Source organism: Rissa tridactyla, chromosome 5 (genome assembly GCF_028500815.1).
Source record: "Rissa tridactyla isolate bRisTri1 chromosome 5, bRisTri1.patW.cur.20221130, whole genome shotgun sequence".
In the NCBI taxonomy this organism is placed as follows: domain Eukaryota; kingdom Metazoa; phylum Chordata; class Aves; order Charadriiformes; family Laridae; genus Rissa; species Rissa tridactyla.
The window spans coordinates 15721284-15734634 of NC_071470.1; the positions used below are offsets into that span (position 1 = coordinate 15721284).

General features: G+C 41.9%; 1 protein-coding gene across 25 annotated transcripts in view; it reads left to right on the forward strand.

Moving 5' to 3' along the window:
• APBB2 (amyloid beta precursor protein binding family B member 2) overlaps nucleotides 1–13351 on the forward strand; it is a 192528-nt gene that overhangs the window by 82651 nt on the left and 96526 nt on the right. For 15 of the 25 annotated variants that reach the window (XM_054202423.1, XM_054202427.1, XM_054202445.1 and 12 more), the window contains one exon: nucleotides 4338–5138. In XM_054202423.1, the coding sequence (XP_054058398.1) occupies nucleotides 4338–5138 (801 nt within the window). Of the gene's footprint in view, nucleotides 1–13; nucleotides 83–4337; nucleotides 5139–13351 lie in introns of all 25 variants that reach the window. The other 10 variants (XM_054202436.1, XM_054202446.1, XM_054202448.1 and 7 more) reach the window with 1 other exon arrangement.

A 13351-nucleotide genomic window follows, 5' to 3' on the forward strand; every position in this document is an offset into this window, starting at 1 on the left:
TCCCTCTTTTCAGATTTCAAATTATAATCTATTTCCTGATGCATTGCTGACGCCCCGTGAGCCATGTCAGAAGTACTTCCAGGTCAGATGCCCTTTAAAAGATTCTGCTATGCAAATATGTGAAACTTTCCTCTTCTTTTCCTTCTATTACCTCTCAGGCCCATATTTCGCTTTCATTTTACACTTATACATGAAAAAGAGCAAGCACTTTCATTTCTTTTTAACGGTGCCTTTTGGAATAAACTCTTGATTCTGCTTTTTAAAACCTGTTCCTATAGAGAATACAATGCAAAAAAGTCTTGTTAGAGGTAAAGGCAAATCGGTCACACACTATTTTCTGTTTGCAATGGCATTTTCTCTCTCCTTCTTCCGTCTCTGTAAGGCTTATGATAAGATTGAAAAACGTCAATAAAAGCCATTCAAGTAATAGTGTTATTTGTATTATTATGATGCTTAGAAAATTGAGACTACTTTGTGTTAAACACATTATAGTAGTGAAAGTGTATTAATCTGTATCTGTAGGTATGTTTCTAAACATTAGAAAGTATGCAGTTGAGACTGTGTTTTGTTTTAAAAAGCAAGCTAAAATCATTAATGAATTGCTGATGGCTTTGCTAACTACCTAAGTGCTGTCTTTAAGCACAATTTAATAATATCGTAATTATTCTCAGTAATGTCCTGGTTATTTTTAGTTTTTCACCAGAGTCCAATTTTATTTTTTTTTATAGTACTCTATTTTTTACTCACTTAGAACTTACCACTGTTCACCTACTTTAGCTGAAATACATGTATCAACCCAGTGATTCCTGGTCTGTTTGTCCATTTGTGTTTGCTTTTCAGCAGAAGGCAGAGGAGTTGAAAAAAAGGGTGCCTCGTGCCAGTAGCATTGTCCTTGCCTGTGGCCAGGCAGCGCGAGGAGCTGCCCGAGCAGGGGGGACAGGGACTGCCTGTGGCAGGGTCCCTGAGTGCAGGACCCCTGGCACAGGGTCTTGGTTAGCTGGTGAGAGGGGCACAGCACCAGCCTGGGTTGGGCACCCCTGGGGACAGGGGGTCAGGGTTGGTAGGAGAGACAAAATAAAACCTATGGGAAGTTGGCACTTGGAATTTCGGTCTTGAAATTACAGGCATGGGAAGAAGCTGTATTTCCTTTACGTTTTTAATTACAAAGTTGGGATGTGCTTCCTCTGGGAAAAGTGAGGTGTCTCGAGAATCACCATGTCCTGTATAAAGGAGGACGGACGGGCTATTGCTCTTCTTGCTTGTGCTGTTCTGCTGTGCAAGCTAGGGTTTCTTCAGTGCATTTAAGCATTTCCTTGCATTCAGATGTTTTCTAGGACTTTAGTTAGTCCTGATTTGGTAGCAACTTCTGCCCTTGAGATGCAAGACCTTTCCTTTCCCATCTGAATTTCTTACTCTCTTTTCGCCTTTTTTGTTGCTTCCGTTTTTCCCACCTTTTTATCTGTTTCCGAGAGCGAAGGGGTGCCGGCTGTGCGTATCCTGGAGCCTGGCTGGGGATTGCAGGGTGATGGCCAGCGAGCAGGTGCCTGTCTTTGAGAGGAGAGCCTGCTCCGCTCTGCGTGCACCTCCTTGTACTGCTTGCATGTTCATTGATCATTTGATTGTGACAATTTGATCAATGGATCATTTGAAAAAGGGGTTCAGGAGGGGAGGCGGTGTCTAGTGCAAGGTTCATTTTGACATTTTTCTGCTTGTGATCATATACCAACCCCACTTAGCACCCAACTTACAAACGCTGTTTGGGTTGCAAAGACTTTTGGAGGCTTTGGCTCAGTCATTAAGCAGTGTATCCTTGTTCATAGGATCACAGAATACCAGGTTGGAAGGGACCTGAAGGATCATCGGGTCCAACCCTCCTTGGCAAAAGCGTGGTCTAGGCAACAGGGACCTTTATCAAGCATAGTAGTAAAACATAATAACTGTTTCTTTGTGCTTATTCTTACAGTATTTTTGATAAGCGAAACGCTAACGGCAGGAGACTGGCTAAAGATAATCTGGCAGGCAGATACTTGAGTTCTATCTAGGAAGATTATTTTTTAAGAAATTTGTTCAGTGGTAAAAATAGCAGTAAACGTTGCACGAAGCAACTCATTTGTAGCACAGAACAAGAATAAATTTCAGTCTTGTTCCAGATTATGGGAGTTGTATTTATTGATGAGAAAAAATGCTTGTTTTAATCTATTGAAGCATAAAATAAAATATAATCTAGTGAAATCCGTAGATGACTGTACAATTCCATAAGATCTATAGGTCAGGCAGTGGGTCAAAATTATCCTGCTCTATTAATTTATTTCTTATGTGACTTCCGGATTGTCAGACTTTTAACTGATTCAGAAAAAATACAAGTCAGCCAGTCCATAAACACAAGCCATTTCATGTTTTTAGATTAAAGTGTGTACTTTGGTAACATTACATAGGATCAGATGTGACCTTGCTTGCCTTAGACTTGATTGGTTTTAGGTAAGGTGCAGAAAGCAACATTCATTGATGTATTTATATGGGAAGTACATTTACGAAGTTCCTTTAAATTATGTGATGGTTGTGTTTTAGAAGTCTTTTGTGGCTAAAGCTGAAATTCTCTGTAGAATGTTTGTTAACTGTTACCTAAGCTGATGGCTTTTGCACAGTGTGCGTGGAGTGATCTTCTGAAGAATTTGCAGTTGGTCTAGACTGAGTGGTGCTTGAGGAAATGGCAGACATGAAAATTTGTAAAACTTAGTTTAAATTCTTATTTGAACAAGTTCTAGAAGTTGTTCTAGGTGGGTGATTCAGGGAACAAAGAGTACACTTGCTCTGCTTGCTTTTAAATGAACTGGAGGGATGGTTGGAAGTGTGCGGCTTTGACAGCACATCAGAGGAGGGAAGGTTGTGAAGTGCTCCTTTTCACTTTGTGTTTATGTATATGTTCTTTTAAAACCCATATATTTAATCTCTTGTAAATCTGTACAGCAGCCATTTCTATCATATATCAAATATACAAGGATGCAGCGCAACTCATCTGGAATGATCTGTCATCGGCTAGCTGAAATTATAGCTTTTCATTCCTGGATAAGCCCCAGACACATTTTTATGTACAATATAAGCAGTCAGTGATATTGGAGAATTAGGAACAACAGAAAGGGTGTTTCATGCTGTGGCACATGGGAATGATTTATTAATTGGCCTCTAATTCGGTTGCCAGGTGTCAAACAACAGTGACTACTACAGTATGTAAATTGAGGTGTTCATGAAGTATTTGTGCAGATTAGTGGGAGCCATAAATAGTACAGGAATAAATTATAGTTTTGAATAAATATATTTTTGATAATTTTTCATAGTCTAAAAATCTGTTCCCTCAACAAACTTAATATTTTTTTCAAACGTGAGCTGCAGCCCTGGCTAACAAAAACCAGAAACATGTCTACAAGGATGTCTACAAAAGGATGGTTTTATTTAACGGTGGAATTTGTGTACTGTGCCCTAGAATGTATGTTTTATCCTTAAGTTTGAACTCTGAGCTGTAGGAATAGTGAGCCATCTTTGTGTATGGAGCAGCCCCTTTTTAAAAGTTGATCGAATTAGAGCAGGATATTTTGTCAAGCAATTTCCCCCCACACCAACCCCCCCCCCCCCATTCAAATCCACTATTGCAAAGCAATCTACTTCTTGTATTCCCTATGTTCTGAGCCTCTACTTCCCCCTACAAAAAAAAGGGGGGCAGAAAATAAACAAAACCAAAGAAATGGGAGGGGAGAGAAAGACAGACAAAGAGCAGAGAAAATGCAGGTGTGAAGAGGCAACAGCTGACTGGCTGGTCAGGCTTAAAATGAACAGTGCTTGAGTTCTACCCTAGATGAAAAAGGAGCAGCATCTGCCTGCGGTCTGTTTAGAAATTTCTCAGATTTTCTGCCTCCTAGTGATGAGCACTTGAGGAGATCTTCCCCTCCTTGTTGGAGGTAGAGGTGGAATGCTAAAATGAAACGATGGTAAGGATGACTTCTGGACTCCCACGCATTTGCAAAAGGCACCACTTCTGTCCCCAAGCCTGTCTGCTACAGAACCAGACATGAAAAAACTGCCCTGAAACTGCCTTGTACAGGGTCAAGCTTTCTGCTTTTTCTCAGCTTTGCGGTCCTGATAATCTCTCTGTGTTTTTTTTCTGCCTCTGTTTTTCCTTATTTAATAAGCTAAGCTTTTGTCTGTTCTCTTGCCCACTTAGGTTGTGGTAATTTTCATGCTGTAAAACAATTATGTAAAGTGCCGCATCCCTTGACCAGAAGCCCTAGCAGAATAGTGTGTATAGTGAATGTGTTTCACGACTGTTTCTTTTGCTTTTCTAGTCGATTCCGGCGTGGACGCATTGGCAGTGTTTATGGCAAGCAGCAGCACGACAGATGTTGTGAACCGCAACAACCCCGCCACCCCACCGAACACCCTTAACCTGCGCTCCTCTCATAACGAACTTCTGAATGCGGAAATTAGGCACACAGAGACCAAGAACAGCACTCCTCCGAAATGCAGGAAAAAATACGCGCTGACTAACATTCAGACAGCCATGGGTCTTTCCGACCCTGCGGCACAGCCCCTTCTGGGGAACAGCTCTGCCAATATAAAGCTGGTGAAGAATGGAGAAAACCAGCTCAGGAAAGCCGCCGAACAGGGACAGCAGGATCCCAACAAAAACCTCAGTACCACTGCGGGCGTAAACGTAACTTCTGAGAAGTTTGAAGGCAAAGAGCCGATCCCACAGGATTCCTCTGGCTCTGAAATATTACCTTCGCAGCCAAGGAGGACCAAGAGCTTCCTGAATTACTATGCGGATCTAGAGACATCTGCTAGAGAGCTAGAGCAGAGTTTTGTTGCAATGGAAGATAAATCTGCACAAAGCAACAGCCAGGCTTCTACCGTTATTGTCAATGGCGAAGTCCTGCCCCGGAAACAAAACAAGATGTCGAGCCCAGAGGATGGCCAAGTTGCCACGGTGTCGTCAAGCCCTGAGACTAAGAAAGACCACCCAAAAACTGGGGCCAAAACAGATTGCGCCCTCCACAGAATTCAAAACCTGGCCCCAAGCGATGAGGACTCCAGCTGGACTACGTTGTCCCAGGACAGCGCCTCGCCGAGCTCGCCTGACGAAACAGGTATGCAAGTAAAGGCTGCTTGTGGCCACTCGTTTAGAAATGTGTTGCTTAACCCTTCTCAGCTGGTGGCTGGAAGGAGAGAGATGATTTAGTGGTGCTTTCAGTGGGGAAGTGGATTGCATCAAAACACAAGCGCTGGGCTTGCACGGAGCTCCTTATCTGCTTGGGAATGCTTGGCAGCCTCCCGCTCGGTTCTAGTCACTTTGCTGCTGCTTTAGGAAAGGCACCAGTGAATGCTATAGGCAAGGTCCTAAAAATATGCTAACTGCACCTTTCGCTAGCTTATAAATAATTGTTTTTCTCTAATCAATGGGTCCATGTTGTGAGAAGTGAGCGTGAGGTTGTCTGGAGTTGCTGAACTACTGATAGGTGCCTGCGCACAACAAACTTTTCTGAGCGATGGTTTTCAGGTTCAGCAGAGATTTTTACTTTTCTAATTGAAATCTTTGTGAGTGTCCCCCCTCCGCTCCCAGTCATTTGATGGTATTCTTTTATTTTAAAAAAAGTCCTCCCAAACCTTGGGTAATTTAATTTCTGTGTTTTGTTTTCTCTGCATGGCAGTTTCATACAGTAATTCAGAAGCTGAAACCATGGCATTTCATATTTTGGAAGCCTGGGCTCATTAATTATTTGAACAGTAATGATGACTTCTGCACTGGCTCTGTTGTGATTTACAACACATCTGTATTATTTTAAAACTCTAGAGATCTCATTTACTCTAGTTAATGGACTTTGTTGCTTTTTTTTTTTTACAAGTCAATATATAAAGGTGCAGCTTCATCAAAATGAGGGGAGGCAATCCGATTCTTCAGAGTGACATGGGGCTAAAGAAGTTTGTCATATTATTTGTATTTTAAGTGATTTCTTTATTACTTCACAAAGACTATATACTGTTTGGAGGCCAGCATGATCCAAATCCACAGCTGCATTACATGTCAGTCACGCATGATTATGACAATGGTGGTTTTTATTTTAACGTATAGGATTTTTAAAAATCACAACCAGAAATACCCGCGTGATGTATAATGGATATTCTGATCTTCTTTTTGATATGTAACAAACCTTGGCTGTTAAGAGAGGAAATTTTTGTGAATTCACCTCTTCACATGCAAAATGAAAAAGTTTTCAGTTTACTAAAATTGAGGTTTGAGTTAATATTATTTCTCGGGATACTTGATATGATGTGTGTGACATCACTCATAACATTTTCTGGAGAAACTATCAATAGAAGATATTTAGATATGAGAAACTGGGATAGAAAATTTATATTCACTGAAAACTAAATTAGAGTAATTCCAAATAGTATAATTAAATAAGGGTGGCCTAAGATGCTAAGAGCTAGCATAAGTTTTGTTTCTTTTTAAATAATATGTTTAAAATTTTCTTCCTACACGTGTATTGCCACTGTATGGCATATGAGTTCTTTTAGCACTCGGGAAGGGGGATTTTCTGAGCTCTTTTGAGGCGTTGGCAAGCTTGCTTATTTAAGTAACCAAGTGGTAGCTGAGCTGTTGTTTGTTTGCACTATGGAAATAAAGGGAAAGTTTCCTCTGCTGAGTATGGGGAGTTTCCCCATTTAAAAAAAAAAATTAAAAAATATCAATTAATAAAGCCCTCTGAGCTCACCACTCTTCTAAAGAGAATAAAGGACTTAAAAAAAATCTCTGCTACCTTCACCATACTAGCAACCAGTGTATTAAAAACAGACAGTTATAGAAAAGTGGATGTCCAGATATCTGAGTTCAGTCTCTCTAAGAAAAGAGTAAAAATAAACAGAAAGCCCTAGAAAACCTCAACACTGCCTTTCAGGATCAAAGTAGTAGAGGTGTTTCTTTCTCATCTCCGTGGTCACTGTCAGAGCACCAAGTAGGACATAGGACCTGTCATAGGGGATTGGATCACTGGTTTTAAGATGCCTGTATATATAAGTATTCATAGACTCTAAAAACATTCAACTGTTGTAGCTTGCAACTTACAGACGTCCATCTCTTGGGATTATTTGCTATCTTGAATTTACTTCCAGTTTGATAAAATTGTTTCATTAAGCGCTTCCAGTTTCTTTCCAAAATGGACTGTCAATTGATGCAGAAGAGAGCTAAGAAATAAAATGTTGAGTTGCCATGGATGCCAGGACAGCTTTTGAACATGATAAAACGGGCCAGTTTCTAAGGCTTCCCTGCAGCTCCTTCTGGGAGGCTGAGAAGGGGCGTGCAAAAAGCAATGCAGCTGGTGTAGAAAAAGCAGAAATCACAACTGGTGCAAATATCTCCAGACTTACTCAGCTGGGGGAAGATTTTCTAGTTGTTCTCAGGAGCTCCGGCCTTTTAGATTTGAGTAATGTGCCATCCCTGGGAAAGTTCATGTATCTCCAAGGATGTCTGAAGGGTAATAAAATAGGAGGTGAAATAGAAGTTGAGTAAATGAACTGAACTTTCTTTTTTGAGGCAGGGTCAAGAACAGTTCAATGTTTTGCATTGTAATCCTGTGCATTTTCCATCTCCTCCAAGAGTTCCTTAAGTTACCTCACTTGCCAAATAACTTGGGTGGTACAGCAGTGGGTGGAATTGGAAGCACTGAAGGAAATCAAGTACCACTTGCTGCTTCCCGAAACCCCTTGCACCCTTCTGCCATGCTGGGGACAGAGAAGTAGTTTCCCTCAAGCAGAATACACATCCGATGCATTTTTGTCAGTGGTGGTTGACTGAAAGTCTGAGAGATTCCCAGGGGGCCGTTATCTAGACCCTCTGAGGCCACAAAGTAGATGTGAGAGCCCACGTTTAGGAGCAGGCAAGAAGAAGAAACTTCAGAAAGTGAGGATTGGTGGTATCTCGGCTCACTTGCGATTGTCTGACCTGGTTTTAAGCATCCCTTCAGTGGTGGTGTTGCCCCAACCTGCTCAGGCTGTCTGCTCTGGAGGCGTGTGGTGCTTTTCCCTGCAGTAGATCTTTCCGGTCTTTTTAGCATAATCTTTCATTCCTTGTTGTCCCTGTGTGCCAGCATAGGTGAAGGTGAGCCCTCCTGACTGCAGAGTTGTGCAGTGAGCCCTGCTGGTGGCCATCTTGGAGGTCTGAGGTGTTGGGCACGGCCAGGGCTCCTCACTGCCACTGCATCTGGGTGGGAGGAGAGCATCGCGTGGGGTCTTCGCGACTCAGTGCTCTCCAACCCTGGTGTTTATGCTCCAGTAATAAATGTTAGGGATCAAAGGGAGAAAGGCATCTGGGAGAAAAATCTGCAAAAGTAGACAGTTTTAGTCATTCGACTCCTGTGAGAGGAAAAAAACCCTATCAGTTTTGAGAACGCTTAGTCCATTAAAGAGTGTAATCCCAGCAGATACCTGGAGAATTATTAAGGTTCCATACAGAGATTATATTTAGCACTTTAGTATACACAGGAGTACGAGGTTAAAAATAACAATACACTTCTTTCAGGGCTTCTCTTTTTTTTTTGTCTTCCTCTTCCCTCTGTTGACACAATTCATTATTCAAATCCTGGAAAACCGAATGTTGTTTTGTGGGGTTTCTTTGTTTTGTTTTCATGTGTTTTGTTTTGGAGGTATGTAATTCAAAGGCCCTGAAAAATCCACTGTTAATTGTTTGCACTGAGGGTGCATCATTGTTTAGACAAAATCCTCCTGAACTCTCCTTAGGGCAGGATACTTTTACTTGTGGTCTCATGAAAAGGTGTTTTCAAGAGGCTTGACCTTCTCTCTGAACGAGGAGGCAAAAATAAGACAACGCAATTTAAAGATGCAAAACAACTGGCTGGTTATTAAACAAATGTTAATGTTGCTGATCAGTAATGTTGCTAAACAAATAGAATAGAGTCCATTAATAATGGAGGAACCTAACACAACAAACACAGTACAGTATAAGAATTGTGTTTTGAGAAAACTCTTCTTTCTCCTCCAGAGAAATTATCTGTATCCGCTTCTTGACAAAGGACTACATTGACTTCAACTTTCGGAGACTTTTATGAGCACTTTTAGCTTTCTAACTAACTTTCTGAGATTCAGTGCTTCAAAAAATAAAGTGTCTGGGGTGACTTAAGAAGCAGAAAAGACTTGTAGACAGCAAAGCAGTAGGGTGTCATCGAGACGCATGTGTCAAGCCCTAATCTAATGGGTTTCAGGCAGCCGTTCCTAGAGGCAGGCAGGGGCTTGCCACTGGAGCCGATTCACACCCAGCGCTACAGGCGGTCCTCCCCAGACAAGCAAGATTGTCTCCGTTGGCCTCAGGCACCACATCTCCTCCGGCACCTACTGTACCCATCCAGCTGAATCTGCTGCTGTTTGGGTAACCAAACACCAGCTCCAGATGTCTTTAACACTGCAAGTGGCCCAGAACTGGTTTTAAATCATGGGGAATGCTTCCACCTCTTCTCTCCAGAAAATTTCCTCAGTCTAATTTTGAAAGGAAACACCTCTTTTGTTATTACACCATCTACCTGTTCTTTCTCCCTGTCTCTATGTATTCACCAGTTTCACCTACATTTTATGAATCTGTGGTGCAAACAGCAGGAGTCAAGCGTATGCCCCAGAGCCCAAACCTCGTGGAGGATGAGGGTGGTGGGTTTTTTTTGTTTTGTGGTTTGTTTTTTGTTTTTTGTTTTTTTTTTTTTTTAGGAAGCTCACCAGAACATCTGTAGAAGGCAGGCATATTTCTTAAACTTCTTATCTGAAAAACAGTTTCAGTGGAAAGTTATCCCCCCTTAGTAAAGCGCAGCTCTCTATGTGATAATCTCTAAAGAACTAGGAATGAGAATTCTCTAGGAAAAAAAAAAAAGAAAGGGAATTTCATGTGCCTCAAAACCAAGAAAAATACTGGAATTTGCTTTTGCTTCTTGTTTTATCTTAATGTGAACAAAACCCCCTCTTTCCAGAGCAGGGAACTGCCCCATAATTAGGAAGGTCTCTGAGATGTGGGGCACTTGGTGCTAGAGCTGCAGGTTTTCTTGCTGTGGGACTGTTGCCCTCCTTGCTCCCTTCAGAGCTGTGGGAGGCTCCGCAGGGGCAGCAGCCTCCTCCGGCTCTCCGCAGCCTTTGGCTTGCACAACGCTTTGTTTCTCCCTGGTTGAAAATGTCATTTACAGGGGTATCAAAAGTACAAGTGCCCTCTTTTTCAGGGAGTGCTGGCACTTTATGCGACTGTCATATACCAAATGCCTGTCTGCTGCTGGTCTCTGAGCAAATCCGGGAGGGCAGTTTAATAGCTGGTTACGAATAAACGAGTTCAACCCAGTGCAGAAATGACAACGATGAGACTGGCCCTGAGGATCCGGAGAGTCACTCTCGTAAATAGAGCCAGGTATTCTGAAATAATAGTATGTCTGGGTAGAATAGCCCTCTAATACAATAAAAATTACAGCAAATCATGAACTAGTCAGACTTATACCAATGGTCAGTTCTGCCTCTGATTGTAACCAGCATCTTTGACAAAATTAAAATGGATGTCCTCTTAAAAGCACCATTTTTCCTTTGCAGTACCTATCTGATACAGACAAGAAGTACGTTATTTACCGCAGAACATGTTTTCTGTGTTCTGTGTGTGCAAAAAGATTTATGGTAGTTGAAATACTTTCAATTACACTGCAGATAAACACAAGTCCTGTAATACTAGAGAAAGAATATATCATCATCTGTACAATTGTAGAGTTCTAGGTGAACATCCAATTCTTAGGTTTTGGGGAATAAGAGGCTCTAGTTCACACCTGCTATGTATCCTAAAGGTCTGCAACTTTTAATATTGAGCTGCTTTTTTTAATCCTGCATGTTTACTGATAACCATGTATCAAGAACAGTGCATGTTTTATGGTCTCAGACTTGACCATTTACTGACTGCTTAGGAAATAGGAAAGGTGACTGTTGGTGTGTATCCCCAGTGTTTGTATAGGTAACGCTCTGTATGTGGAGTAACTAACTCCATGTTTATCTTCCTTTTAGCTACCCCTGTAAGAGGATTTTAAGTAAGAAAAAGTAAGACAGTTTAAAAGAAATAAAACCTAGAAGACCGCACAGTTACACAGTGTTCAAAGTAATGATCAGCATTCAGGGTCTGCTGGTAGAAGGCCATAAAATAAATTGAAATTGATAGTAAATTGAACTTGAAATACCACTCTCTTGAGTACACGCTGCTGCTATCAGTTGCACAGGGAGGCTGATTGCTGTGTTTGGGCAGTCAGATCAGTTTTACTCTGTAGTTCTCAGTGGAACTACCTAAATCCATATCCTGAGTGCTTGAATAGTGCTCTGACTTGAAACCCAAAACTTCCATGGTAAAGAGAGGTGATCTGCACCCTTTTGAATTGGGATAGTTAGTAAAAATAGGTACACAAAAGTGAATTAACGTGCTTAAATTCAGGAAGGGGAGCATAGATGTTTTATACAATAGTGATTAGCGTCTTCTCCCAATATCTGTTTGTAATTACCGGAATTTGGGACTATGGAACAGGCTTTCCAGGACATGTTGTGTGGTCACAGTTGCAGTTTCATACTTACTGTTTACCAAAAAGATAAAGAACTATTCTTTATTTCGTCAGAGCCATTCGTTTTCCTCCCTAGGGAGGGCTTGATTCAACTGCCTGCCTGGTGTCCCTTGAGGTGCCTGGTAGTGTCCAAGACAGGCGGCAGAGAGGAGGCAAGAACTAGGACGTGCATTGTAGAGGAGCAGCCGCAGGCCAAGTGGGACACACATCAAGTAACTCTCACAAATCAATTAACCAGCTGGATAGAGCCTGCAACATCTACCCTGCAGTGCAGAAACAAAATCTGTTCCTTTTCTGGGTCTGGCTTTGCTTTAAAAATCACTCCTTGGTAAATCTCTGCTATATTGTGCCTAAAGGGTCTAGGATGGTTTGTCATATTCTTTCCGAACATAGCTCTTTCCCAGCGTGACATCTCTCCCTGGGTGTTCCAGAGCTGGGGGAGATTGAGTTCAAAGACAGTTGCCTTCAAGTGGCTGTGCTCTGACTACCAAAGCATTGCTGTGCCTTGACCAGTGCTTTGGCTAAAATAGTGTCAAACTGTCCCTGTCCTAACTGATATGGCTTCATTAATTTTGACATTATTCCAGCTGAACTCCTGGTCACTTGATGGGACCTGCTGGAAAATGTGGAGTACTGGAGAGGGAAAGTGAAAGGCGACATCAGGGAATAGAGGTTGTGGCAAGACAACAGTGAAAACTGAATGCCAGTGTCATACTACCACCTGGGTGGAAGCTATAGAGTAGTTCACAAGATCTTCAGAGCACCACAAGTTTCCCCTAACTCTGTAGTGCAGTTTACATTAATGTGTAGAGATATCTTAAGAGATATTAGGATGTGCTTTTTATACAGGGTTCGTTGTGTGTTGTAGCAGAATGGAAGACTTGTAAGCATCTGTACGGAAAACTCCAAATTTCAGAAGTGGTGAACTGCTTAATCATGTCTGGTACTTTACTTGACAAACTATTTTTGGAATCTTTTCAAGCTTCTGTTGTTTCAGGGGTGGACAGATGTAGTTCTGGATCCTGCATGTCCTCTTTGAGGTTGAATGCATCTTGCTGAAAAAGCTCTTCTGTGCCTGGGATAGTGTGTATTCACAGGTCTCTCCTGAGACCATGGAAAGAGCTCAGGTCCAGTCAGATGCGGGACCAAGCAAAAAGGAAGGGAAGAGAAACCAGAGAAGGTAATGGGGAAAAGTCAGGATCCTGATAGCTCTTCCAGAGGGATGGTAAGGCAAGAAGTTGCACAGAAGAAAAGCCACCATCAACTGATATCAGACTAACTGCCTTTAAAACTTCTTTAAAAAAAAAAAGATCCCAGTTCATAAAACTGTGTGAGTAATAACAAATTACAACCAAAATCAATCCAGTAAACCTCTGCCTCAGCACTTCTGAATGCTGCATAGAACTCAGGCCAAACTCCAATCCACCTGATTGATGCTTTGAAATGGGTATAGAAATCTCTGGGGAAGAGAAGGAAAAACCAGTGTTACCTTTGGGTGGACTCTTAACCTGCAGCCCCTGTTCATTAAGGCAAGCTGAGAACAGGAGTATATTCAGTTAGGTGGGTTCTGTGTGCTCCGGAGCTCTTTGCAGCCTGCTTGTTTGTCACCTTCTGTGCTCCTGTATCTCAGCTGCAGGGGAGGTGTGGTAGAGGAATGTTATTGCTGATCACCAGACTGAGTTTCTAGTCTATACAGTGGCCTCTGAGCTTTTGGAGGATTGCACAGTTGCTGG